The following is a 27832-nucleotide window of genomic DNA, read 5'->3' as shown; positions in this document are numbered from 1 at the left end:
TTCTTTATGCAAAATACGGACAAAACCCTCTCCATTCTGGATTCAGTGTCTATTTTCCCCACAATATATTATCCTCTCTGGATGGGGAATTTAGGCTTAACTTCATTGATTAAAAGTACCTTTTTAAAATATCTCCTCCACGGAAGAAGCCAAAGATTTACTTTTTTAACCAATATCAATTTCCATGTAAGTCTCTCAGTTAATTAGACAAGTTGGCCTGGAATACGGGCCACCATTCTCATGTCCTGAGGAGCTGATGTTTTCTTCAGCTGCTGCCTCATATGTAAGAAATGACCATACTGTGAGAAAATCCCCATTAGAACTAGCACTGTCAGTCTTACAGAGTTATAACTCTGCTTTCAAGAACATAACCATAGTGTTAAAGGAGGCATTACTTTTTTTCAGCCTGGTTACATTTTACTTCAGTACTACCAGGGCTTTTTTTGTTGCAGGAACTCCTTTGCATATTAGGCCACACCTTCCCGATGTAATAAATCGTCCAAGAGTTTACAGGGCGCTTCTTCCAGGGCCTACTGTAAGCTCTTGGAGGATTGGCTACATCAGGGGTGTGTGACCAAATATGCAAAGGAGTTCCTGCTACAAGCCCTGTGTACTATGATATATATGCGTGTGTTGTTCACACTTCAACTTCACAACATAAACAGAATGCAATTTGCCAGTCATGTTTATAATTTAAGACGTTAAAAAAAATCTTCTTTAAATTAATACAAACTGAGCTTCAGTATACAGTTTTGCATAGTCAAAACACAACAAAGCACTTCTCTACAGTGTATTAATGTAATGCCCTGGAGGGCATACCAGAACCTTGTTTCTTTCCTGCCCACTCAGCATGCATGCACAGATGTGCAGGCAACTTTCACATCAGCCTATAACATGGAATGAGTAACTTATGCATGCCTCTCAAAATCTCATCCAGCCCACTCAGTAAAGGAATGCACACAAAGAAGGACTGTGCCCATGCTATCTTGCTTTGCATAGATAAGTCCATTGTTTAGCAGAAACTGATTTTTATTAAAATCTCTCATATATTTTTAGCTTTGTCGTATTCCATCCCTCCCTCTATTAAAATTTTATATATTTTAGATAATAATCCTTTTGTTTTAATTTTAATGGGATCAGGTTTACCTTTGTCAGGTATACAAAGAGTCTTTACTTGCAGCTCCAGCTTGCAGCATTTCGGTTGCCAAAGATCTTTCATCAGAATGTGAAAATCTAGATATGAATGAAGCCGTTATTTCAATTTTGCATTTTATAAGAACATATTTTCTAAGGTACAGAGCAAATTTGTAAATTCTTTGTAAGACTCCTTACAAGCAAGCTTCCAAACAGTCTCTAATATACACAGTCCTTGCAAAATAATGTTTTAATTTTAATCTCCTTTATGCTTTTATAACTTCTCAGCTATCCATGATCACTTAAGGTATAACTAGAGTTTAATGTCAGCAGATAATGAGTGAGATAAGAACCATTGCCATCTTTGAAATGGAAAAATTGAGTGCTAAATCTGGATCCAGCAGCACCTGGGTTCACACAGGGATTCCAGAAATGCTTTAGTAAGAACTGTAATAAGAATAAGAACTATAATAAGAGCTCTGTGGTGCAGAGTGGTAAACTGCAGTACTGCAATCCAAACTCTGCTCATGACCTTAGTTCGATCCTGGCAGAAGCTGGGTTCAGGTAGCCAGCTCAAGGTTGACTCAGCCTTCCACCCTTCCGAGGTAAGTAAAATGAGTACTCAGCTTGCTGGGTGAAAAGTGTAGATGACTGGGGAAAGCAATGGCAAACCACGCCATAAAAAAGTCTGCTATGAAAACGTTGTAATATGATGTCACCCCAGAGTCGGAAATGACTGGTGCTTCCACAAGGGACTACCTTTTACCTTTATAACAAAAATATAAGGAGCAGTCTGCAGTTTTGTATGAAGGGTGGGGGGGCGTGGCTTGATGGTCATTCAGTATTCTGTGGCTACATTATACCCCTTTGGTCCACTGGCTCACATCCAGTGGCCTTGACCCTCCAACAGATGTCTGGTCCACACATGCAGCAGAATTATAAAGGGATGGTGAAGTGTTGAGTTGGTAGAAGGGACTGTAACCCTTGAGAATGCAGGTGAGGGTTCACATTTTTTGAAGTTCTCACAACATTAGTAATTCCCCATGAAGGGAAGACTAGCATGGCATGTGGAGGGCTACCTAGGCCCTTTTACTTGCAAGGATTTTTACACAGGAGAGAGTTAAGAATATAACACACACACCCCATGCATGCCCCCCACAGTCTCAAATGGTATGCTGTCATCTCGGAATCCTGCTACCTCATTTTGCTGCCAGCATTGACGAAATCATGTCAGGAATATCATGTAGTTATGCTCTAGATTGTGACTGTCCTGCTGAAAACAATGAAACTCAAGTCAGTGACTGTTCTGTTTTGGGCTTTTATTGTGCCACTGTAATTTATTTATGTCCATAACCTGCCCTGAGCCTGGCTTGGCAGGATGAGCAGGATAGAAATCCCATCAAATATATAAATAAATAATATAATAATGTCATTAAATAATAAATTAGTCAATAAATGACTAATACCCAACTGACTCCTGCTAGGTAATAGTCGATTTTCAGGAATTCCTGTTTTTAGAAAGCATTTGAAAGTATTAGTAATCTTTAAGAAAAAGCCAGCTAACAGTGCAATCCTATTCCTGAGCATTTATTTCCATCTTTCCCCGACTTAACTCAGTAATCCTGTTTAGGGTTGCATTGTTTCATTTTAACTGGATGGAGTAAACTGCAATACCACCACTGACTTCTACAGCATAACATTTGTGTAATTGCACCTCCCCCCCCAAAAAAAAAAATAATCTAATTTTTTGTTGTAATAATCTGAATTTATGTTACTAAACAAAAAGTGGGGAGGGGGGCTGCAGTTAGTCTCAGCAAAGTCTGTGAAAAAAATAAATCAGTTCTGGGGTGTGGAGGAGAGGTGGCAGCATTGAGTCCTTGGATCTGTATGGGATCTTTCTCAAGACCCAGGAATTTTTGAACAAGATTCAAAGCCACCATTTCCCACCTTGCTTGTATCTCAGTCACGCTAGGGTGGATGGTCCTCTAGTGGGACACTGCAGACTCTGCCAGAAAGGATATGCTGCAACCAGCAAGACCACAGGGCAGGGATAAAGGGTGAAACCTCACTTGCACCAACCTATCCTTACAAGGGAAACAGGTTTCAGTGTATATTAGATCTGTGACTTTAAGGTAAGCAAAGTTGTACCAGGGGAACTGGTGATCCGTGCCAGCTTCCCTGGCATGTAAGATTAGAACAACCCACTCCACAGGGGTCTTACTAACTAACCCTTAAAATCAGGCTTGACTCCGTTAAACTTAGCTACCAGCATTTGCCTCTCTGACTTGCAGAACTATGTTCATTTTAATGTCTCTTACACTGGCTACAAGATTTCACCACAGGGTGGCAGTGTCCCCACAAAAGAGAAATGCAATTACATACTGACTAATCTTTCATTACTGTCCAAAGACGTTTTACGTCAACATTAGGATTGTGTCCTGCTGGTTAAAGTTCAGATTCATCGTGTGCTAATACAGAGTATGGTTTTAACGCATTCCATCTGCTCATTGTGTGCAAGCTGCAGCATCCAGGAAAGCCTTGGGGAGGGTGGTAGTAGTTGTTATCTAAGTGGTCAGATGGGTTACACCTCCATCCACACTACATAGCTTGACATTTCACCAGTTTATTGTACTTGGTTTACTCTAATTGCAATGGTTTGTACTTTTCTTTTTTGTCAGGGCTTCTTTGAAGAGGAGGAGGGTAAGGAGTACATCTACAAAGAGCCCAAATTAACAGGCCTGTCTGAGATTTCCCAGAGATTGTTAAAGCTTTATGCAGATAAGTTTGGAGCAGACAACGTGAAAATAATTCAAGACTCCAACAAGGTATAGGATGGCGACACCAACTCCAAAATCAGTCTGTTTGAACAGTTCTCTTGCACGAGCCCCATTGAAATGAATGGAAGCTGTACAAAAATCTGATAGAAACTCCCTCTCCTCCCCCTTGTTTTTACTGAATTGAGGAACTGCCAACAAAAAAGGCATTCCATGGGGATTTGTGTCTTGGTGATGTCATCAGTATAGAGCACCCAAGTAAAAGTCACCTGTCAACAGCAGAGAAAACAGAAACATTTGTGTTTCTTTCCCTTCAGTAAGTATTTAGTAGTTTTCAGTATTCAATTTCTAAGTGATTTTGTTTCATTCACACTAGGTGAATCCCAAAGACTTAGATCCAAAGTATGCCTATATCCAGGTGACGTATGTCACACCTTTCTTTGAGGAGAAAGAAGCTGAAGAACGGAAAACTGACTTTGAAATGCATCATAACATCAACCGCTTTGTGTTTGAAACCCCCTTTACACTGTCGGGAAAGAAGCACGGAGGGGTAGAAGAGCAATGCAAGAGACGAACCATCCTGACAAGTATGCGTCTTGCTGCATTATTTAGTGTACTGAGAAGTGACTGAAAGTTTGCTCTGGAATTGTCAGAGGTTATTTTTAGGGCTCATTTCAGAACTCACAGCACACTTTTCCACTCTCTAACCCAAAAGAAAACCCCACTGACTACAGTTAAACTTTCTTCTAAGTAAGCCCACTTAAGATTGTGATGTCAGTCTCTTATCTAGACATTTTTTACATGGAACATCTTTCTTGACCTAAAGTTATTTATTGCTTTTATTATGAGGGGGGGGGGAGCAGGGGGAATTATTCATTATTCAAGACTTTTTAAAGAACATTCATTTTGGGGAAGATTATTGAGATTCTTTTGTGGTTAATCACATTTCTTCATTTGCTTTATAATTCATTAGAGAATTGATGAATTATAAATACCAGACTTTAAAAGAGGAAGGACATAATTCTTAATATTTCAAGAATATGAAAAACTCAGATATATAGTATTTTAGTCTATGTGAATTTATCCATGTTCTGAACAGGAAAAAATATATAGGAAGTTCATTATAGATTTGTTCCATGGTTACATTTTAGATTTGTTGCAGTTTTGTGTGTGAAGTTAATATGCTGTCTCTTTTATAGACTGAATGCTATGATAGGGGAATTTTACTTAAATGAGCATGTCCTGTTTTTGAGTGCAGCCAGCCATTTATTTCCTTATGTGAAGAAGAGGATACAGGTCATAAGCCAAGTGAGCACAGAACTGAATCCCATAGAAGTAGCGATTGATGAGATGTCTAAAAAGATTTCAGAACTCAATCAGCTTTGCACAATGGAAGAAGTGGATATGATTAGGCTACAGCTGAAACTGCAAGGAAGCGTCAGTGTCAAGGTGAATATGGCTTAATCCTCCACTTGCGATTTAATGATTTTGACAACTCAGAATATAAAACAAAATCTCCCTCCTTTTAAAAGAAAGAAGTTATTCAGGCTTCTAGTAAGAAAGGGTGCCTTATTGCTGACCCTGGGTCATATGCTGCCTTAAGCATACCACACACCACCTGCTTTACAACCTGAGACTGAAACATTCAGTTTGCCTTCACCATCTTAAGTGGGTCTTGTGTGTCAGCAGAGTTCATACTTCATGGCAGGACAAGGAGTATCAAAATCTTCAGCTGATGAAACAGTCATCATTGCAGAAGTACACTGAAGTCTTTGTTCAAACTTAAAAAAAAGATGGTGGGCTTCAAAAAGGTCTGTTCACAGCACAACAGATCTGATCTTCAGATTTGGGAGATGTCCACATGAATTTATGAAGCTGTCTCATACCTTTGGTCCCATGACTAGTGTCAACAGCAGCAGCTCCACAGTCTCAGGCACAGCATGGGCTTCCCAAGCATCTGCTATCTGGAGATGCCAGGAACTGAACTTGGAACCTTCTGTGTGCAAGGCATAGGCTCTGCCACTGAACCATAGCTCTTCCTTTGCTTTGTCCTTCATTCTATTGTTTTATCTGCCAGGTAAATGCAGGACCAATGGCATATGCACGAGCTTTCCTTGAAGAAACAAATGCTAAGAAATACCCAGACAACCAAGTAAAACTTTTGAAGGAAATCTTCAGGTAAGGCTTCTAGTTCCAGAGATGGCAAGGCATCAACAGCACAGTCCTGAGCAGACTTACACTCTTCTAAGGCAAATGAAATCAGTGGTCGTACAAGAGTATGATTCTCCTTAGGATTGCACTGCTAGTTCTTCAGTAAGGAGGTGAAAGAGATGTTCTTTGCCTTTAAGACAAATTCTGACAAAGAACCAGGCTCTCAGAAGCACACTTTTTATTCCTACAGGGAGGAGGGGATCTATGTGTTTCCATTGTGATTACCCAGATTTAATCCATAATAAGATAAAAAATCTGTTTTCTGGCTTCATTGACTGGACATTATAGATTTGGTATATTCTGTGCTCTGTAGACAGTTTGCAGAAGCCTGTGGACAAGCCCTTGAAGTCAATGAGCGACTTATCAAGGAGGACCAGTTAGAATATCAGGAAGAAATGAAATCTCATTACAAGGATATGCTCAATGAACTCTCTGAAGTTATGAACGAACAGGTTTGACTTTCTGTTTCAACCTTTCATACCTACTTTTTAACCTTCTCATTTCTCTGATACCAAATAGACCCATGGTTTTTGGTGACTCCAGGAAAAGTCTAGCAGATCATCCTAGAAACACAGAACTGGAACAGACCATGGGGTTCATCTAGTCTAATCCCTGCACAATGCAGGAAATTCACATCTACCCCCACACACTCTCCCAGCAACCCCTGCTGTATGCCCAGAGGGAGGCAGAAAAACCTCTAAGATCCCTGGGCCAGTCTGGCCTGGAGGAAAATTCCTTTCTGACCCTGAAGTGGCAATCGGCATTACCCTGGGCATGTGAGAAAGGGCCACAAGAGCCAAATGCTGGCTCAGTCCTTCCTGCCCTCCCGTCTCACAATCTACCTAAATTCACAGATTCTGCCTAGCTGTCAGATGACTGTCTTAAGCAGCCTATGCCTGCTTAAAACCCTCTGCAGAAGGAGAGTCCGCTGCCTCCCAAGGAAGCTGCTCTACTGAGGAGCTGCTGTACTTGCTCTTCCTAACATTTAGCCAAAAACTGTGATTTAATTTCAATCTGTTGGTTCTGGTCTGACCTTCTGAAGCAACAAAAAACAACTCTGCTCTGTCCTCTGTATGACAGCCCTTCAAATACATCGCTCTCTTTCATCTTTCTTTTACTTTGCATTGTTTTAATTGGAGCTGATCAGGAAAGTATTCAAGGACTTCTTTAGTATTTGAGTCATGTTTTATTCAGTGTTTGCACAGGGGACTACTTTTACCTTTACCATTTTAAAAAACTCCCTGTTGGAGTTTAAATGAGTTCAAAATTACTTATATTGTTGATAACAATACCCAGAGCCACAAATTTTGGCCCACTGATAGGCACTTTGGCACTCCAATATGCACATTTCAGATTTTTAGCCTTGCTACTATTATTAAGTCATAAAATATCTCCTGCAGTTTTCAGTCTGCATTATATTAATCATTATTTTGATTTCCGTATGGTTTGGTCTGGGAACAGATGTCTTTACTCAGTTCTGCTCCCTGTCCTCAGCCCCTGCAAGGCATATAGCACAAGATGAGTCCTTGTTGATTCTCCAGCAGTGCACCATATTGAAAGCTGAGCCTAGCAGGATCAGTGCAGGCAATTCAAAGTGTGATGCCGGCATAGTTTCCCTGCACTTTCAGTTAGCTTGAACTACAGCAGGTGAAATTCCTGCATGGAGACCAGCTATATCCTTTTATCATTGTACATACAATCCATTGAACTAAGGAGCACTCCAAAGAACCGAGGATTTAAAAAAAAACTATTAAAACTTAATCTAGAAGTCATTAGAAAGGTTTAAGTTGTTTATTCTAAATTAAGTTATCTATGCCCTGATACATTTCTTATGTGTTAAGTTCATCTGAAGGGAGTTATCTGTTGATTGAATGAGCCCTCCTGTGATGAAAGAGCACTTTCACTACTCCAAAGCAAACCCATAGGCTCTTGTGATCAGCCTGGGACATACTCAAGCTATATATTAATTGTACAAACTGATATAATAAATAAACCTGGTGGTGCTTTTGTCATGTGAACCTGTGAACCAGTCCTGTTTTCTCATGAGGCCATTCCATGTTTCTCATTTGTGGCATTGTTTGTATCTCCACTGATAGTGACATCTTCATCAACATGTTTTCTCTCTTTTCCTGGCAGCTCTGTCATGGTCAATGCTTATACAACTTCTCTGCTTCACTGTCTAACATTTCCCTCAATACTATAGCCAAAAGTGGTATGTTGGTTTTCTTTATGTCTACATGTTCTTTTACTGTCCCATTCTCTCACTTGCTAGTATTCCATGCTAACTGACTTTGGACATTTATCTAGGATATAATCTCTAAGTTACTCTTGTTAGCAGAAGATTGAAGGGCAGTTGTTTCTTTTAAGGATCATGGAAGCTTCGTGGATAGGCCCAAAGCCAGGAAAGTGGGGTGGGTGGGGTACCAGTGAGGTTTGACTGCCATGACACCGCTGATATCACAATAAATAAATAAAAGTGAAGGGCAACAAAAACCAGCCTGCAGCCGCTCATCTCCCCCCTCACCCTCAAACAGCATGAACAGAGGCCTTGTTAGCTGGATGGCCTTTTAAACATTGTAGCTGGACGACCTGCCCCAATACAACCCCAGCAGTGAGCAGTCCATGACTTGGCAGCAGTGCCTCACTGCACCAGTGCTAGCCCAGCCACTATGGGTCACATGACACCAGCAGTCAGGTCACATGACCTGACCTGACCACCAAGCCATGGTCTGCTGGCTGCAGGGGCAGCGCCGAGATGGGCTACTCTACTTGCCAGTCATTGGATGGTTAATCATTTTTATTTATTTATTTATTTATTTATTTATTTGGTGACTTCTATCCCGCCCTTCCCACAAGTGGCTCAGGGCGGCTTACAACAACAATAAAACAATAAAACAGTAAAATCAGAGCAAGTTATTACCTCTAAAATCAGACAATTAAAACCTAAAAACCTTAAAATTAAACATTAAACTATACAGTATAAACACAAAAATCTGGTAGCTACATTATCTCATCAGGCATAGGCTAACCGGAAGAGGGCTGTCTTACAGGCCCTGCGGAACTGAGCAAGGTCCCGCAGGGCCCTCGCCTCTTCCGGTAGCTGGTTCCACCACATAGGGGCCATTGTGGAAAAGGCCCTGTCTCTAGTTGCCTTGAGACGCACTTCCTTGGGCCCGGGGATGATGAGCAGATTTTGAGTGCCAGACCTCAGTGCTCTCTGGGGAACGTGTGGGGAGAGACGGTCCCTCAGGTAGGCAGGTCCCAGGCCATATAGGGCTTTAAAGGTGATGACCAGCACCTTGTACCGGACTCGGTATATTATTGGAAGCCAGTGCAGAGCCCGAAGGCCCGGCTGGATGTGCCCCCACCTTGGGAGGCCCAGTAACAGCCGGGCCGCGGCATTCTGCACTAGCTGCAATTTCCGGGTCCGGCACAGGGGCAGCCCCATGTAGAGGGCATTGCAGTAATCCAACCTCGAGGTGACCGTGGCATGGATCACTGTTGCTAGGTCGTCGGGGGCCAGGAAGGGGGCCAACTGCCTTGCCCGTCTAAGATGAAAAAACGCGGACTTGGCAGTGGCCGCTATCTGAGCCTCCATCTTTAGGGACGGCTCCAATAGCACCCCCAGGCTCCTGACCCTGTCCGCTGGCCTCAGCGGTACACCGTCATGCTTCTTCAGGCCAAGGGTGGGAGTGTCGAAGACTGGGGAGGGGGCACCACCTACCCACACCCCACTGCTTGCTACAGCCCTGTGGATAACTGTGACCCAGTTTCTCAGGTTCAGTTGCTCAAACTGAATATTTGTTATAAATACATATACCTTGTTTTGCCTCATGACTAAAAACCACATATATGATGAAAACACATTACAGTGTAGCAGGTTCATATATATTTGCACTGACTCAGTGCAGATAAGCCTCCAGAGTATGGTTTTGGTCAGAGCCAGTTTGGTATAGTGCTTAAGAGCAGCAGGCTCTTATCTGGAGAACTGGGTTTGATTCCCAGCTCCTCCACGTGAAGCCAGCTGAGTGACCTTGGGTCAATCACAGTTCTCTCAGAACTGTTCTCTCAGGAGCACTTACCTTATAGGGAGTGTTCCCTCTAAGCTGAGTTAGTGTGAGCTAGCTCACAACTTTTTAGCCTCCAGCTCACACATTTTTGTCTCAGCTCAGGAAAAATGGCGCTAGAGCAAACTAATTTATGCAGTAGCTCACAACTTTAATGCCAGTTGCTCACAAAATGGAATTTTTGCTCAGAGGGAACATTGCTTAGAGGGAATATTGCTTATAGGGTGTCTGCTGTGAGGAGAGGAAGGGAAGGAGATCATAAGCCAGTCTCTGCCTCCTCCAAATGAAAGGCAAGGCATAAATCCAGTCTCTTCTTCTTCTATTACAATTCTTGGAAATAAAGTTTAGAATTGACTATATTGAATATTGTGTTCACTATTTTTCAAAGATCCTGTACAGGGAGGATTCAGCAAAGCAACAAGGAGTGGAACAACCTTATTCCCATGCAATCAGTAAAACAATCACAACCCCACCAGGACCCTCAAATACTGACATCTGATGAATAGACTTGACTTTGAGTAGACCAGGAGATAACTTGGAGAAGATTTTGGATTAGACTGCAGGCAAACCATGAAGGATAAATAAAAACTCAGTGCGATATGTTGCTTTAATTTATTGAACATTTTCAGTGTTATATTTTTATTGCCAGTTTGGTTTTTTTTAAAATGTTATTGCCTTTCCTGGTATTTGCACATTTCCTGTGGTTTTTATTATGGCTCAGTCTTTATTCAACCAGACTGAACATGAAATTATCATTGGACATTTAGTTTCACAGCAAGCCTTATGTTTGCTGTAAATTGTTATATAATCTAATAATGAGTCCTAGTATACCTATATTTTAAAGGTCAAAAGTGGATGTTTTATAACATTGAAGTATATTGCAGTTGTAAATAGAAGATGTGTAAAATATGTCATTTTTACAAAATTTTAGTTAATTTACATTACTAAAATGTGGATAACATTTCAGATACAGCTATATTAAAATATTTGTCTACATGTAAAAAAATCACCTGTTTTTCTTTACGGTATCCAAGTTCACTGATGTATTTATTTGCCACTGCAGAAAAAAGCATTGTTGCCCTGGAATTTGGTCCTGCCATTGGTTCCTTTCTCTAAGGTATTGTGACGACATCTGCTGTTGCCCTAAGCCCATAAGCATCACAGGCTGTTGCAGGGAAGAAAAACTGTGGTTTCTGTGGCCTGTCTTCAGAGGATGCCCAGACATAACCAAAAAGATTCAAAGAGATTCAGATTTAGAATTTCTGATATCCTTGCCAGTGAGTGCCCATGTGAGCCAATAAAGGAACTGAACTCAACTGAACTGAGTGTCCATGCCTCCCCCTCTACTACTCTATGGCCTTCATCTGTTGATGTTGAACTCCAGATTTTATTGTGCATGTGCACACAGCTCTGTCCATTGCTCAGAACTGCACTAGGCCTTTGTTCAAAGAACTCAATATGGCGTTCATGGGAATTATCCTGTTTTTATCATCACACAAAAACCAAATAACAAAACAAAACAAAAAAAACATTGTGAATAAGGTTTTTTTTAAAGCCATGCACACTTTTTACTAGTTCAGAATATCTACAAATAGAATTAGTCGGTGTGACACACTATTATAAGATATAAATAGAATCCTCTTCCTTCAGTTATATCCTTGTTATCCTATGTATTGTCATATGTGCATTTTACTCACATCATGATATATGCTTTAAAATAGAATGGATAACTCTGCCAGAGAGGATGCCAGCTAGCAACACAAAGGCACCATTTTATCATGTACCTCTGGCTCCTTCTCCAAATGCATGGGGCTACTTTAGCTCACTGGCTGTAATTAGGGAAAATTGCTCCATCATTCACCTCTGCAATATGCATCATGTTGAGTGAAATGTTTGCTTGTAATGAAAATCAAGCTGTATTATCAGCTTCTGCTGTGTGAGCAACTGAATGGAATTCTTCACAGGAATAGGAACAGCTCTGCTTACCACTGCAAATATTTTTTTAAAAAAAATTACAGATTCTTTCTAAAACCCAATGCTTATAAAAGAACCTTTTGAACTACTTTTTTTCCATTTTCCCATAAGATCTTCTAGGACCCACAAAAGCTTCCTAGCGTAGTACATATTTGTGCTTTTAAAAAATTGTCTATGGGCCTGTAACATGGGGCCAAAGTCTATCTGAGATAGTGCTATTTTTATGCTAAGAATAAAATACAGGATTTTTTCTTTCTGTGACTAAGCCCATCTGCCCATTTCTCACTCTCAGACAATATTCATTTGGGCTTATGGGGCCAGATGTCAGAGAAATGCCAGCAGTTGCCTCTTAGTATACCTGTATACAAGGAAAGCATACTCAGTGGAGCCAGAGGAGGACACCAGCTGTACAGCTTCCTGTTTGGGGCATTTCATCTCATGTAAATCAAGGACACCAGCACAACCCTTTGCATATTATAATGGCTTTCAAAGCAGGAAGACAACTGACAGGATGCCACTGCTGGCAGTACCACTGTAGCCTTTAGCATCTGTCTGTACAATATACAACATATATCGCACAACACTCCCTGATGTGGATAGCCCAGTCTCAGAAGCTAAACAGTCAGGGTCAGCCCTGGTTAGTATTTGGATGGGAAACCACCAAGGAATACCAGGGGCACTACGCAGAGGCTGGTAATGGCAAACATCTCTTGCCTTGAAAACCCTATGGGGCGACTATAAGTCAGCTGAGACATGACAGCATAAAAAAATGCACGTGTGGTGACTCATATATTTTTTTTAGATCAGAACTACTTATTTTGTTTAGTTGCCATAACCTGCTACCCATAGTCCCTTAACGAGAGATGTCAAGGGCTGAACCTTTACCACTGGGCCACGGCAGCTCTCCTGTGCACAGCAGAACATTTCTGAGTCAAAACACATGAAAAAAATTTACTCATCAGGCATAGAAGGAATCAATTGTTATAAATCATAAAGGGAATCAATGCAAACAATTTTCATGCCCACTGCGGTGGCCTGGAAGAATCTTAATAGTTTGGTTTGCATATTAAATTTCCTTCTGCCTGCCAAGTAGGGAAGTGGTTGTATCTTGGGTTGCAACTTGTATGTATCTGGCATTCAGCCTGCCATTTCCTTGAAAACAGAATCTCTTCCAGACATTTTGGGGCTACTGTTGAAGGGCCAGAAAATGATAGATGGTTTCATTTATAAAACTGAACTGAAAAACACACATACCTCTTCCAACATACTGTGCTGCTTTTCCTCATATTAGGAAGAAGATTAAAATGTAGTGACACATTTGGTCAAGCCACAGGCCAGTCAACCCATCAAGTAATTACAGCTTGAAATGCCTTTCATTACATTAATGTCTTGTGTGTACTGGGAGCCGCAATATTCTTGAGCTGATGAGATGTTCTGTCATCTTCTAGTATGATTCATGTGGCAGTATGGCCAAATGAAATGTGAATAAGTCGTCATTGCCCCTAAACGCATTTGTATTTAAAAAGATAGTATCAGCAAATATTTACATTTTCTGCAGGCATACTCAGTGCATTCCCCAGAACCAACCCATTTCTGTAGAATTAAGCAGAACCAAGCAGAAGTTATCTTAAATAACAACTGACTTTGGAGTCAGGAAATGGCTTTGGGCCAGATTGCTATCTTTCATATTCAGCCCAAATAATAAACTGAGAGAAAAGTTTTTAAGGATCCTTTCTGCATCAGAATGCCTAGAAGTGGGAGCAAGAGGCCCAACATCGCATCCCCACCTTCCCATCTGGATTAAAGAGAAAAATCGTGCTGTATTACCTAAGCCAAGGATGTGCCAGGATTCCACTTCTGAAAAAAGAAACAAGTAAAAAAAACCCGAATATTTTTCCCCGTAGCATTTCCATTTCAAAGGAAATTTTATTTATTTATTTATTTGGGATTTATATCCCGCCCTTCCCACAAGTGGCAGCCTACCATGGAAAATCAACTGTCTGGGAAGAGGTAGCCTAATTCTGACATTAGGGGCCTCTGTCCTATATTTTAACCTTGTGCTGAAGAGACTGAGAGTCAGTGCAGAGAATAAAAAATGATGCAATGGGAGAAAGATATTTATTGTATTTCACTCAGAAATTCTGTGTTTTATATGTTATTATTTAGGTTCCCTGACAAAGCAGTATGTGAAACATGTAGGGAACTCTGAGTGAAATGTTATATCAGGTTCCACTGCAACATTGTCTTTTCTTCTCTTCTTTGACTGTCATGGTTTGTCCAATGAAAAAGTGAAGGACATCAGGACAAAAGTGATTATTAGGGTGTTTGGGCTTTTCACAGAGATTAATCTCTGTGTCAGAAAAGCGATATGCCAAGTACCCCCTCAGGAAGAATATCAAAACAAGAATCCCCTAAAATTCATAGCTGGTTTTTCAATAATGGGCCAGTTTCTAAATTAATAATTTCTAAATTGCAGGAAATTAACTTAATGCAAGACTTTAATGAGTCAGGTCTTATCTCTCATCCTCAGTTTATTCCTAAATTAACATTCAAACAAGGCCATGTTTGAAATTATAGTTTTGTTTTGTTGGGGGTTTTTTGCTTCCTTTACTATGGACTTTGTGCCATGGTAGGCTGTCATTTCCTTTGAAATGGAAATGCTAAGGGGAAAAAATATTCTGTTTTTTTTTTTACTTGTTTCTTTTTTCAGAACAATGAGAGACAGCACAAAAAAGGCACTCCCTAGAGAGCTTTTTGTCATATAATCAAAAATGAACAACAAAGCAACACTTAGCCTGATAGTCACTTTTCTGCCTTCCTTGAGCAGTTATTCAGGAACCCTTATTGGGCTGTGTTCTGGCCCTCTGTACTGGGAGCCCTAGAAATACCCTGCAATGAGGCTTCCTGCTTAGGAGGGTTTAAATACATCGGGATACGTACTGCAGATGCAAACATAAAGCTAAGTCATGCCCTAGTTTTCTCACCCTAGAACATTTTCTGACTTTCTAAACCGATACAGGTTAGAGCATCCTGTAGTTACTCTGGAGTACAACAGCTGCTAGAGACTTTTGAGAATGATCTTAGAGTATAGCTAGATTCATATAGCTCTGACATGACCCATGTTAGCTGTCTCTGGTCACAATGTGGTGTGATTAGGCTATACACATAAATTCCAGGGGACTCGCCAAATTAATTGATTTCAGCCAAATTATAAGCCTCATATAGCCTTGCCAATCCCCAGGCCCCAGCAGGGGTTCTTCTGCTTTCCCAGGCTCCTTCCTACCCCCAGTCACCTGGCCGACAGGGGGAAGCCTCGCCCCCAGAAGACCATGTGCCTTTCTACCTCCGGAGGTTTCAGTCTCTGATTGAAAGACTTCCTCTTGGGATGGTGTGTCTGTGTTACTTTGAAGAAGTTGGCAGCAACTCGTGAGTAGAGAGGCCAATCCCTCTCTTCAGAATCGCCAGAAATGGGGGGGAGGGAAACGTCTGCTGAGCACTTCATTATTCCCTATGTGGAGATCGATTCTCATAGGGTATAATGGGAAATTGATCTGGAGGTTTCGGGGGCTCTGGGGGAGCTGTTTTTTGAGGTAGAGGCACCAAATTTTCAGTAGGGTATCTATTGCCTCTTCCCAAAGTACCCCCCAAGTTTCAAAACAATTGGACGAGGGGGTCCAATTCTATGTGCCCCCAAAGAAGGTGCCCCAATCCTTCATTATTTCCTATGGAAGGAAGACATTTTAAAAGGTGTACTGTCCCTTTAAATGTGATGGCCAGAACTCCCTTGGAGTTCAATTATGCTTGTCACACCCTTGTTCCTGGCTCCACCCCGATGTCTCCTGGCTCCACTCCCAAAGTCTCCTGACTCCACCCCCAAAGTCCCCAGGTATTTCTTGAATTGGACCTGGCAACCCTAGCCTCATAAGAACTAACAAATTAATTGCAGCATAAGTGTTGATCCACCAGAGCCCACACTGGACTATCTCTAGGGCAATAGTAGTCACACTGTGACTTGCAGAGCCATGTATACAATTGCCGTCCATCCAAAGAGCCACATTTACTTCCATTCCTGCCATGAGACCTGTACTTAAGCTTACTTGTTCCTTCAGAGTAGCTCTTTCAAAGTGGGAATCACCTGTCAACCTCAAGCCCTGCAAGGCAAGAGCTTTGGCCACTTTCCTGAAATAGGGGCTGGTGACACTTTGGGGAACAATACCCAGAAGAGCCCATACGGCATGTCGAAGAGCTACATTTGGGCTCCAAGCCACTAAATGAATACCACCGCTTAAGGGTAACGGACACAAATCAGACATTAAAAATGAAAACATTCAGAAACCAATGGAGTAACATTTCAACCTCCTGGATTATTCAATAACCCTGCTTTGCCATTTCTTCAACAGTTGAGAGTGGTCTACGATCATTCATTCTTTTGACTGGGTAGCTTTGCTGGTCTACACAATAAAAACCTTTAGAAGTTTATAGCTTTTATACTATTCCCAACCACCACTAAACCAGGGCTGGCACAACCACAAGGCAAACCTAGGTTGCCAGATCTTGAGGGGTACCAAAAAGGTGAGAGGATGGAACATGGAGGGCTATGAAAAGCTTATGTGTTTCTTATTTTTACATTTCTCATTTTGAATACTCAGTAAGTAAAATGCTCATTCTATACTTCTTGTTTTTCTCTCTGCCAAATGGGGATGCCAAAGTCACAACTGGTCTAAGGGATGCCTCAAACCCCCTTGTGTTATCTCTGCATTAAATCAGACTGGTTCTGGGGGGGGGGTGTACACACACACATATGAAAGTCAGTTGAGAGCTACGGCCAGATATTATAAAGAATCAGGCACTCAAAAGCTCTAAAAACTGATTTTTATTAGAAATGTGCAATCTTCTTTGCCTGGTGTGTTTCACGCTAGGATGGACACTAGGATATAGACTTGTGATAATTAGAAATTAATGACTTCTAGACAAAATCCAAGAGGTATCCTGTCACCTTTATTCCAAATGCTTTTTGATCATTTATAAAATACTTCTTCAAAGGGTAGTAGGCAGATGCAATTCAACCTTCTCTAGGCAAATCTAACAGAATGAAGAAAAAGATTTCCTACTTTCACCTACACGCTAGCAAAAAGCACCCATTTTCACAGTGAAAGGTTTTTTACAGGTAGGCCAAAGATATTGTTAGAAGAAACTGTGCTGATTCTGTTAAGAAATTATTTATGCCTTAGTGGTGTCATCCCCAACACCCCTAAAGGAGTTAAAAGTTATGCATATTTTATGTTTAATCACATCTTCAGTGATACCAAACTGCAAGCAACGTTTTAAATTTCAATTAGAGGAGGATGCATTTAATGTCTAATAGGAATCATTTGCTGCTGAGTAATTGTGCCTTAACATTCACTTAGGACTTTTTTTTTTTTAGATAACCATTGATCTCAGTGCAAGGGAGGAATCTGGATAATATAGGGATGTGAAAATGAACATTCAGCCACACTCATAGTTAGTGCCACACTTTTCACAGGCCCGGTTATTTAAAGTTTTAAAGTTCTACCAGAATCACACAAAAACTGCCCACCCCCACGTCTAAAACAATCACTGTGGAGATACTCGCCATTATCATTTGGCTAGGGAGAAAAACCTCAGCACCGAAGGACCACTGGAGATGCTATAACAAGTAGACGGTTGCTGACATGCCTGGAGAAAAATGCTCTGCCTCTTTAGTAAAGGCTAAAAATCTGGAAATGGGCAGCTGAAGCTTTTCATGGCATGCAGATAAACAGATAAATGGCATGCAGATAAACAGCATCACCTGATATTCAATATCAAATTAAGCTCAAGTCCTGACCTGGATAGCCAAGACAAGCCCAATCTTATCCAATCTCAAAAGCTAAGCAGGGTTGACTCTGGCAAATACTTGGATGGGGAGACCTTCCTTGGAATACCAGGAGTCAGGAGGCAGAGATAGGCTTTACTCAGCTACCTCCCTGAATAGCCAACAGCTCCCAGTCACCAGAGGTCACTATGACTTCCAGGTGCAAATACAAAAAAATTGCAAAAAAAATTAACATGAAGATCTTCTTCGTGGTCTCTGTGCAGTCCCACACATGGGTCTTGCCGCAGGCAACGGATCCGTACCTCGGAGCTCCAATAGCTCGTTTATAACGTCTTTTGGCGCGCTTTCCTCCCGCCCTGGGGAGCAGGCAGCGACTGCGCATGCCTGGAGCGGGGGGAGAGCGCCCATTCCACTCAGTTTCTTCCCTTCCGCCGCCCGGACAACACCTACCTCGTTGCGTTCCTCCTCTGGCTCGTCTCTTGGTATCGTACTACTCCTCCTTTTTTCTTCTCTATTCTCTCTGTTTTTTCCTTCTTCGTCCCATTAATATAAAACAAAAAAAAAAAAAAAAAGAGGCTAACCCGATTCTGCGCTTTCGCCTTTTTTCTTTCTACCCCCCCCCCCCCCTTCTCGTCTCTCCCTTCCCTCCTTCCCCTGTCCGGAACGAATGGAAGGGAAAATCACCTTTAAAAGGTGCAGGCAGTGTGGTTCTAAAATTCCGTCCTCAGACGGTCATTCACTCTGCCTTTTTTGCTTGGGGGAATCCCACAGAACCGATAACTGCCACCACTGTGCTTGCTTCGGCAAGCAGGCGCGCAAGAACAGAGCAGCTCGCCTTCGTAGCTTCCTCATGGAATCCTCTCTCCGCGCAGTGTCTACCTCAGATCCGCCGCCTCCCCCACTGAGAGCGGGAGATTCGGCAACTTCGGCCCTTCCTATCGTACCTAGGAAGCATAAGTCCGATAAAAAGTCTTCTAAGCACTCTGACGGCCACAAGGCGCCTAAACAGACTCGTCAGGGCGAATCGAGTCTGTCGAAGTCACACCACTCGGGCTCGAAAACTTCCAGCCCGACCACTTCGGCGCCTAAAAAGCATCACGACCCGTCGGCTTCTACCTCCGTGCATACTTCCGCTTTTGCTACGGCTGCGCAATCGTCCGTATCGACCGCCCAAACGGCCTCCGCGCAATCGAATCCGATTCTACCTATCGAACTCTCGGCTCCTTCCGATGTTATCTCGGAAATGCCTCGCCTCACTCAACCCTCTATCGAAGTGATTCCGATTGGCTCGAGATCACCCTCGGTGCACAGCCTTCCTCCTAATGATATCCTCGACACCGAGGCTCCACTTCTCGGACCCGAATCCTTCCTCGACGTCACAACGCCAGTGCTGAAGGACATCACGACTCCATTGCTTAAAGACACTGCAGCACCACTGTTGAAGGAATCTTCTACACAAGTTTCCTCTCATCGGCTCCGACCTGGATCTCCACGGCCCCGCTCTCGTTCGCGGTCTCCGCTTCGTCCGAGGTCTCCGATCCGAGATCGTCCCTACTCTCCGCATCGACATGACTACTCTCCGCGTCGTCATGACTACCAGGACCTTCGCCGTGATCGCTCCCGGTCCCGGTATGGTGACTACCAGCGTGACTACCCACGAGACCGCTCTCCTTCTCGGTCTCCGTCACCTCGACTTCACTCGCGCTACCATCGGTACCTGCGCTCACCATCGCGCCACAGCTATAGGCATTTCTCCGACTTCGATCCCGAGCCTCTCCCAAGAGATGTTTATATACCTCGACTCAGGGATTATTATTCACCCGGAACCCGCGACTACTACCGTTCACGCGACCAACGATCTCCTTATTATCGCCACCTGTCTCCAGATTGCTACGATGACTACCAACACCACTGCTACTCTCCCCGAGGAGAGCCAAACCCTCGCACCCGAGAGGATGCGGCAGCACTTCGGACCCGAGACGTTTTCGACTCCCAGACTGCACCTGGTTCCCACCATGCTGTGCAGCCCCCCGTTGGTCCTCGGAACCGAGATTCTCCCAGAACAGCATCCGCATCGGTTTCCAAACCACCAGCTTCGCCACTCAAGCGTCCTCGGGACCCTTCACCTGTTGGATCCAAGTCTCCACAACGTCCCGCCTCGACTTCGGATAGAGACACTTCTGATCAATCCGACTCCGAGGAGGCCCCAGCCTCACCCTCATCGGACCAGCCTCCTAGGCTTTCACCATCCGACAGTTCTAAGGCCTACCTGAATCTTGTTACAACCATGGCTTCCGCACTAAACATCCCTATGTCCTCTGACTCACCTAAAGTTTCGGATGTGGTCCACGACCTAGTCCGTGCAGATTTTCCTGATAGCTCTACGCTTCCTATGCTCCCTGTACACCTTGAAGGCCTCCAGGAAGCTTGGGAGAAACCGGCTTCGATCCCTACACTTTCTCGCCGCCTGGATTCTCTTTATAGGGTGCACGTAGCTGACTGCAAATTCCTCGCATCTCACCCGGCACCCAACTCTGTCGTTGTTCATTCCGCCACCAAGACCAAACAATCTCGCCACCCCGTTCCTCCGGACAGGGAGGGTCGAAAATTGGACACTCTGGCTAAGAAAATCTATAGCTTTTCTTCAACCAACTCCAAGTTGAACAATTATTTAGCCTATTTTGCGGCTTACTCCTTCAATTTGGCAAACCAGATTACCCCTCATATCGCATCCATGCCTGACTCATCTCAGAAGGCTGTGTCGTCCCTCGTCTCTGAGCTCTCCCGTGTCACTAAACAACAAATCAACTCTATCCGCCATGCGGTCTCCTGTTCCTCTCGAATTTTTGCAACTTCGGTGGCTTTACGCCGCCACGCCTGGCTGCGCTCTACCAACTTGCAGCCGGACATCAAGCAGCGTATAGAGGACCTTCCCTTCGACGGTCTGGGGCTGTTCCATGCGTCCACGGACGAGGTCCTTGCATCGGTCGACGACGGCCGCAAAAGAGCCAAACGACTTGGCGTCACACAACCAACCTCACTGCCCCCTAATAGGCAGAGACCGTGGAAGCCATCCTTTCAGCGCCGCCAGCGGTCTCCCAAGTCTCAAGATTTCTGGAAAAGGAAACCTCTCCCAAAGCAACCTTTTCATCAAAGGCCACGGGCTCAACCTTCTAAGAAACAGTCTCAGACAGGCAAGCAGTCTCTTTGACTCTCCCATCAGGCATACCAGACTATCCCCTTTCTACCCGAGCTGGAGTTCCATCACCACCGACTCTTGGGTCCTCACCATCGTGCGTCTAGGTTACGCAATAGAGTTCGTTTCGCCACCACACCACCACCACTTCATAGCCACACCTCCATCTGCTCTCTTGCAGCAGGAAATTCTGGACTTGCTCCAGAAGAATGCCATAGAACCCGTTCCTCCTCAACATCGAGGGACGGGATTCTACTCAAGATACTTCCTGGTCCCCAAACGCGATGGAGGAAAGCGCCCTATCCTAGATCTTCGGAAGCTGAACAATTTCATCGAATGCAGGAAGTTCAGAATGATCTCCCTACATGCTATCCTGCCTCTTATTCCCAGGAACTCCTGGATGGCTTCCCTAGATCTTCAGGACGCTTACTTCCACGTGACTATCCGGCCCCATCATCGGAAGTATTTAAGATTCGCTATGGGGCAAGACCACTTTCAGTACGTATCTCTGCCCTTCGGCCTCTCCACCGCGCCAAGGGTATTCACCAAGTGTATGGCGGTGGTGGCAGCGGCTCTCAGACTCCGAGACATCACAGTCTTCCCATATATAGACGACTGGCTTCTCATAGCACCGACTCAGCATCGTTTGCAGACCAATATCAGCACAACGCTCTCCCTTCTCGATTCCCTGGGCCTTCGTGTGAACGCATCCAAATCCCATCTCGAGCCCACGCAGGATATCAAGTTTATAGGGGCTCTCCTACGCACCTCTCTTCACCGTGCTTTCCTCCCAGAGGATCGAGCAATCACCATCATCACCTTAGCCAGGTCAATTCAACGACAGCCTTGCCAGTCTGCATTCACAATACAACGCCTGCTGGGCCTCATGGCCGCCACGACTTCTGTCATCCACTTTGCCAAGCTACGGATGCGACAACTACAGCTCTGGTTTGTAAGAGCCTACCATCCTCTGTTGCAACCGCAGAGTACCTTACTCACGGTTCCCCAGAGAGCACTTTCATCCCTTACCTGGTGGACGGTACCCAGCAATCTCCTCGCGGGCATGCCGTTCCTACCGACGCCTCCAGTAGCTGTTGTGACAACAGATGCCTCAAAGTGGGGATGGGGAGCCCACTTGCAGGACAAGACCGTCAGAGGCCTTTGGACCCCCTCCGAGAGGGCCATGCACATAAACTGCTTGGAACTGATTGCCGTACACAGGGCCCTCTTATCCTTTCTTCCCCTGATCAACGGGAGCCATGTCCAGATCTCAACGGACAACATGGCAACTGTCTATTACATCAACAAACAGGGGGGCACCAAGTCTCTCAGACTTTGCCGTATAGCCATCGTGCTCTGGGAATGGTGTCTGGAGCACAACATTCACTTGACCGCTGTTCACCTCCCAGGCGTCGACAATGTTCTGGCCGACTCTCTGAGCAGGTTTCGTCTGGACGACCACGAGTGGTCCCTCAATCCGACTTACCTCCGACGCATTTTCAGATGCTTCGGAACACCCAAGGTGGATGCCTTTGCTTCGCGGGACAATGCAAAATGCCCACGCTATTTTTCAAGAAGGGAGAACGACGCCTTCCTACACAGATGGACGGGCCCTCTCCACTACATCTTCCCACCAACCCCTCTACTGACTCGGGTACTGATGAAGATCACACGAGACGGCACGGACTGCATCCTGGTAGCCCCTTGGTGGCCACGGCAACCATGGTTCACGAGACTTCTCCAGTTATCTCATCACACCTACCGTCGCCTCCCTCTCGTGAGCGACCTCTTGTCCCAAGCCAACGGTCAGATATTGCACCACAATCCTCAGGTACTGGCCTTAACGGCCTGGAGAATTCGACCTCCCACCTCTCCGCAGAGGTAGCCCACGTTATTCTGAACGCCAGGAAGCCCTCCACAAGGCTTTCGTACCAAAGGAAATGGAAACGCTTCTGTTCATTCGCGACTGCTAACCATTTACTTCCAGAATCAGTACCTCTCAATATGATCCTGGAGTATTTACTTTCCCTACAGAAATCAGGACTCTGTTACTCATCCTTGAAAGTTCATCTGTCTGCCATCTCTGCATTCCACAACCCGGTAGATGGCAAAACAGTTTTTTCTCATTCCTTGTCCAAGGCCTTTCTCAAGGGCATGTTGCACCTCAATCCACCCGTTAAACCCCTTGTCCCAACTTGGAGTTTATCCCTAGTTCTTTCCTCGCTTATGAAAGCACCATTCGAACCTATGGCCACCATAGACCTCAGCCTTCTCTCCTGGAAGACAGCGTTGCTTGTTGCCCTTACCTCTGGGAAACGGGCAAGTGACTTATGCGCCTTCCGCCACGATCCTCCCTACACCACTTTCCACAAGGAAAAGGTTGTCCTCAGACCGGACCCTGCGTTCCTTCCTAAAGTTGTCTCCCAGTTCCACCTATCGACTGCAACCTCTCTGCCGACCTTTTTTCCCAACCCAACCGATCGCGGACAACGGGCCCTGCATTCGCTGGATGCAAGAAGGGCTTTATCCTTCTACCTTGATCGTACACGGCCTTTCCGTAAGGACCCTAATCTATTTGTGGCATACGGAAACCCCTGCAGGGGACTCAAAATCTCTACCCAGAGACTATCTAAATGGGTAGTTAGCGCCATTAGGCTGTGCTACGAACTGGCTAACCAGCCTCTGCCCGAAGGCCTTAAGGCTCACTCTACCAGAGCGGTCTCGACGTCTTCGGCTTTCTTACACGGCGTCTCCCTAGAGGACATCTGTGCTGCTGCATCGTGGTCCTCTCCCTCCACGTTCGTCTCCCATTATGCGTTGGACGTTCGTGCAAGACGTGACGCCTCCTTCGGCCAAGCGGTCCTCAGATCCATCTTTCACTAAAATGGAGGTGAGTGCATCCGCTTATGTTTCTATATCATACTATCTTGCTTTGGGCCATGTGACTAACCTTTTTCTCCTCCAGCACCCTCCTCCAGGACACTTAGCTGGCTAGTCACCCATGTGTGGGACTGCACAGAGACCACGAAGAAGATAAACAGGTTGCTTACCTGTAACTGATGATCTTCGAGTGGTCATCTGTGCAGTCACACACGCCCACCCAGCCTTCCCCGCTGCTGGCTTCTGGTACTTCTTGTTTTAACCTTTCTAGTCTCTCTGCCAGTGGCGGCTGGAAGAAACTGAGTGGAATGGGCGCTCTCCCCCCGCTCCAGGCATGCGCAGTCGCTGCCTGCTCCCCAGGGCGGGAGGAAAGCGCGCCAAAAGACGTTATAAACGAGCTATTGGAGCTCCGAGGTACGGATCCGTTGCCTGCGGCAAGACCCATGTGTGTGACTGCACAGATGACCACTCGAAGATCATCAGTTACAGGTAAGCAACCTGTTTTTCTTATTAAAGGGGCTCAACATTTTTCTTCATGCTGGTTGTACACAGCCACAAGACAATACAGCATGTTCCATGGTAGTGGAGAAGCCTAACTAAGCAAAGGCCCTTTTATACAAGGCTTGAGCCTTGGAATATGCCCAGGATCCATGGGGGTTCTGTGGGAGATGGGCGGAAGTTAAGTGGCAGAGAAGCTGGCATAGTTAGGTTCTCTCTTTAAAAATCATTGATTTATGTTTGAAGAAGTCATTTTTGGTAGTTATATGTGCAGCTGTAATCTCTGAACCCTCAAGAGAGCCTGAAAAAGCTGACCCCCACCCCCAGCCAGCTGAAGGGAGGGGCTTTGTATGTGAATGGCTCAGAAAGAAAAAATAGCAGGTTTGAGTCTGCAGTAGAGACAAATATAACGTTTTAATACTTTTAGAGGTGTGCTACAGTTTTGAAAGGGACTGCTTAATTGTTAGGTATTTTGAGAATCAATTAATTGGAAGTGCAGGTTACAAGTACTCCAGACAAGTTAAAAACAGTCAGAAATTCAACAGGTGCTGTCTTTTGTACTCCTGAGTTGCCATTACATGGATAGAAGAAGAAGATATTGGATTTATATCCTGCCCTCCACTTCGAAGAGTCTCAGAGCGGCTCACAATCTCCTTTATCTTCCTCCCCCACAACAGACACCCTGTGAGGTGAGTGGGGCTGGAGAGGGCTCTCACAACAGCTTCCCTTTCAAGGACAACCTCTGCCAGAGCTATGGCTGACCCAAGGCCATGCTAGCAGGTGCAAGTGGCGGAGTGGGGAATCAAACCCGGTTCTCCCAGGTAAGAGTTCTCACACTTAACCACTACACCAAACTACCCTCTGATGGCTTTGCAGGTAGGTTGGAATGCAAATAAGATAGCATATGTGGTTCTCCCCTCCTCCATTTTATCTGGAGGAGGGACTTCAGGAGAACATCTGAAGCAGAAGGAGGGACTTCAGGAGAACATTGTCAGCTGCATCCTATCCAACTTCTCAGGCCTGCTGATCTTGCCCTGCAGCTCATGAAATTCAGACTTTGCTCTAGAGGTTGCCTTGCATTTATTTTATTTTCGTATTTACATTGTAATTTGTTTGCTTGAGCTATTTATATTATGTGTTGCTTTGGATACCAAGTGGGAAGAGAAGTAGGATAATAAATTGCCTAAATAAATAGAATATGCTGAGGGAGAATGACCGGTCCCAAATAACCCTAGTGAACTTTATGGACACACTGGGATTTTAATTTGCTCTCTGCCCTCCAACCACTGCTCCATGCCATATTTGACTATAGTCCCAGACTAGCACAAGCCAATTTGAATAAAAAGGTCTTGTACCACTTGTGGAAACTATACAGGTTCAAGCTTTAATGAGTCACCAGGAGAAAGAATGCCAGAGTAGAGGAGTTGCTGCTCGCTATGTGCACTGGGATGGTCTTAGTGATTCTGGAACCTGCACAACATTCTGGGATGGGGCCCCAGGATCACTGCCACCACCTCCACTACCTGAGCCATGCAAACTGTGGCCTTCACCCAGTGCAAGTTGGGCAGGAACCATCACTGCTACCGGAAGCCAGCAGTGGCAGGTGCCATCCATGGCAGGGGTTTGCTCTTCTTTCCCCTTCCCTTCTTTGAAAGGGAAGGACTGTGGATGGTTACCCACCCCCAGCATGGCACCTGCTCCTGTTGCCCATTGACTAAGGCCACCCCTTCATGTGCCAGCATACTGTGAGGCTCACACAGGTATGTATTGCACAGTAGCACATAAGCAGTGAGATTGGGGGGGGGGGCGGACAATGGTGAAGTGGGAAGAAATTTTTTATTCCAAATATCAATACCGTATGTGTTTCATGGCAAACTTCCTCATGGGGTACTAGACATGTGTAAAAAATGAAAGAAAAAAGGTTAGCAAACATTTTATCACTGTTTCTCTTCATTATTTATTAAAAACATATCAATCCAATGATAAAAACATGCTTTAAAAATAGTACTTCTGAACATGCACAGAGTACCTAGAGCACTAGTGTTTCATCAATTATTGCAGGTAAACAAGGGAGCTTCCAAGCTATTAAATTCAATAATTATTTCACAGAGTGAATAAACTTTTCTTAACCAAAAATCTATACTGACATGTAGGATATAAACGCAACAGCGCTCCCACTAAACCACCTTTGGAAAAAAAATCATTTCATTGAAAAAAATGTTCTCATTTTAGTATTCTAACCCAGAAGTTACTTATTGTTGGCCCAGTTTCAAGTAAAGTGATACAGGGGTGGGAGTTTCATACAGCAAATTTCCTTTGGTTAATGAGCCATTTCTGAGGCTTTCCCCCCACCCCATCCCCTTTTCACTGCACAATCTTCCTCAAACTTTTTTTTTAACGTTCTAATTTGAGCACCATACTGCTAGACCAGTATAGTGGAGTCAAGGCTTCTCAATGGTTCTGTGAAAGGGGAGCAGCAGTGTAGGAAGCACTATGGACAATTTAAACAACACATCATAGCGATTCAGAAGTGCAACAGAGGCAAAAATGGAAGAAAGCAGTTTCCCTCAGAAACAGCTCAACCACACCTTGCAAGCCAGACACAAGCAGCTTTGTATGAACAGGTAAATAAAATCTGTTAGCAGCTGGTTACTAAAACAGGTCTGTCTGAAATGACAAAAAATCCATTAGCAACCAACTACTAAAACAGAATACCAAGGCTGTTTGAAAGGTGCCTAGGTCAAAGCCAACCAGAAAATGCTTTCATTTGCCCATGTAGTACCAAGGTTGTCAACTTGAGAATCCACTCTGCATTGCTGCTCATGTATATCTTTGGGCAGAGCTAATAAGTTCACTTGGTGCAGAATTTGAGGAAGTGGTGCTGTTGAAGGGCAATAAGAATCTCTAGCCTTCAAAATTTCTTTTCAACCCTCTAGTGAAGTTGAAGGTTGAAAAATCCTTCAATAGTCCCTGCAGAAAGATAGTGCATTAAGCTGTTAAATTATTCAATGTGCTACTACCCATTCAGTCAGAAGTGCTGTTTAAATAATCCATTCAGCTGAGAATGCAAAAGAACTTAATAAACTGTGCTTCAGAATGTCTTGGCTCTCGCTATTACAGCCATAAACAAGGAGAAGCCATGGTTGTTCATTAACATCAGAGAGCAGCATATGGTGTGCTGCTTCGGGGGAAACTGGTTGCCTCAGGAATCAACTAATGTTCTTTATTACTAAATATTATATTTGTGCTCTACAACTATTCC

General features: G+C 44.2%; 1 protein-coding gene across 8 annotated transcripts in view; it reads left to right on the top strand.

The window, feature by feature from the left end:
• DOCK10 (dedicator of cytokinesis 10) overlaps positions 1-11192 on the top strand; it is a 272423-nt gene extending 261231 nt beyond the window's left edge. For 5 of the 8 annotated variants that reach the window (XM_060242208.1, XM_060242205.1, XM_060242212.1 and 2 more), the window contains 7 exons: positions 3813-3959; positions 4285-4495; positions 5167-5357; positions 5986-6086; positions 6433-6571; positions 8256-8331; positions 10575-11192. In XM_060242208.1, coding sequence (XP_060098191.1) covers positions 3813-3959; positions 4285-4495; positions 5167-5357; positions 5986-6086; positions 6433-6571; positions 8256-8331; positions 10575-10642 — 933 coding nt within the window. In that variant the 3' untranslated portion in view covers positions 10643-11192. The remainder of the gene's footprint in view (positions 1-3812; positions 3960-4284; positions 4496-5166; positions 5358-5985; positions 6087-6432; positions 6572-8255; positions 8332-10574) is intronic. The other 3 variants (XM_060242210.1, XM_060242207.1, XM_060242211.1) reach the window with 1 other exon arrangement.
• The last annotated feature ends 16640 nt before the right edge of the window (positions 11193-27832 follow it).

Source organism: Heteronotia binoei, chromosome 6 (assembly GCF_032191835.1).
Source record: "Heteronotia binoei isolate CCM8104 ecotype False Entrance Well chromosome 6, APGP_CSIRO_Hbin_v1, whole genome shotgun sequence".
NCBI lineage: Eukaryota > Metazoa > Chordata > Lepidosauria > Squamata > Gekkonidae > Heteronotia > Heteronotia binoei.
The sequence above is the reverse complement of the archived record's forward strand: the minus strand, read 5'-3'. Positions and strand labels throughout refer to the sequence as shown.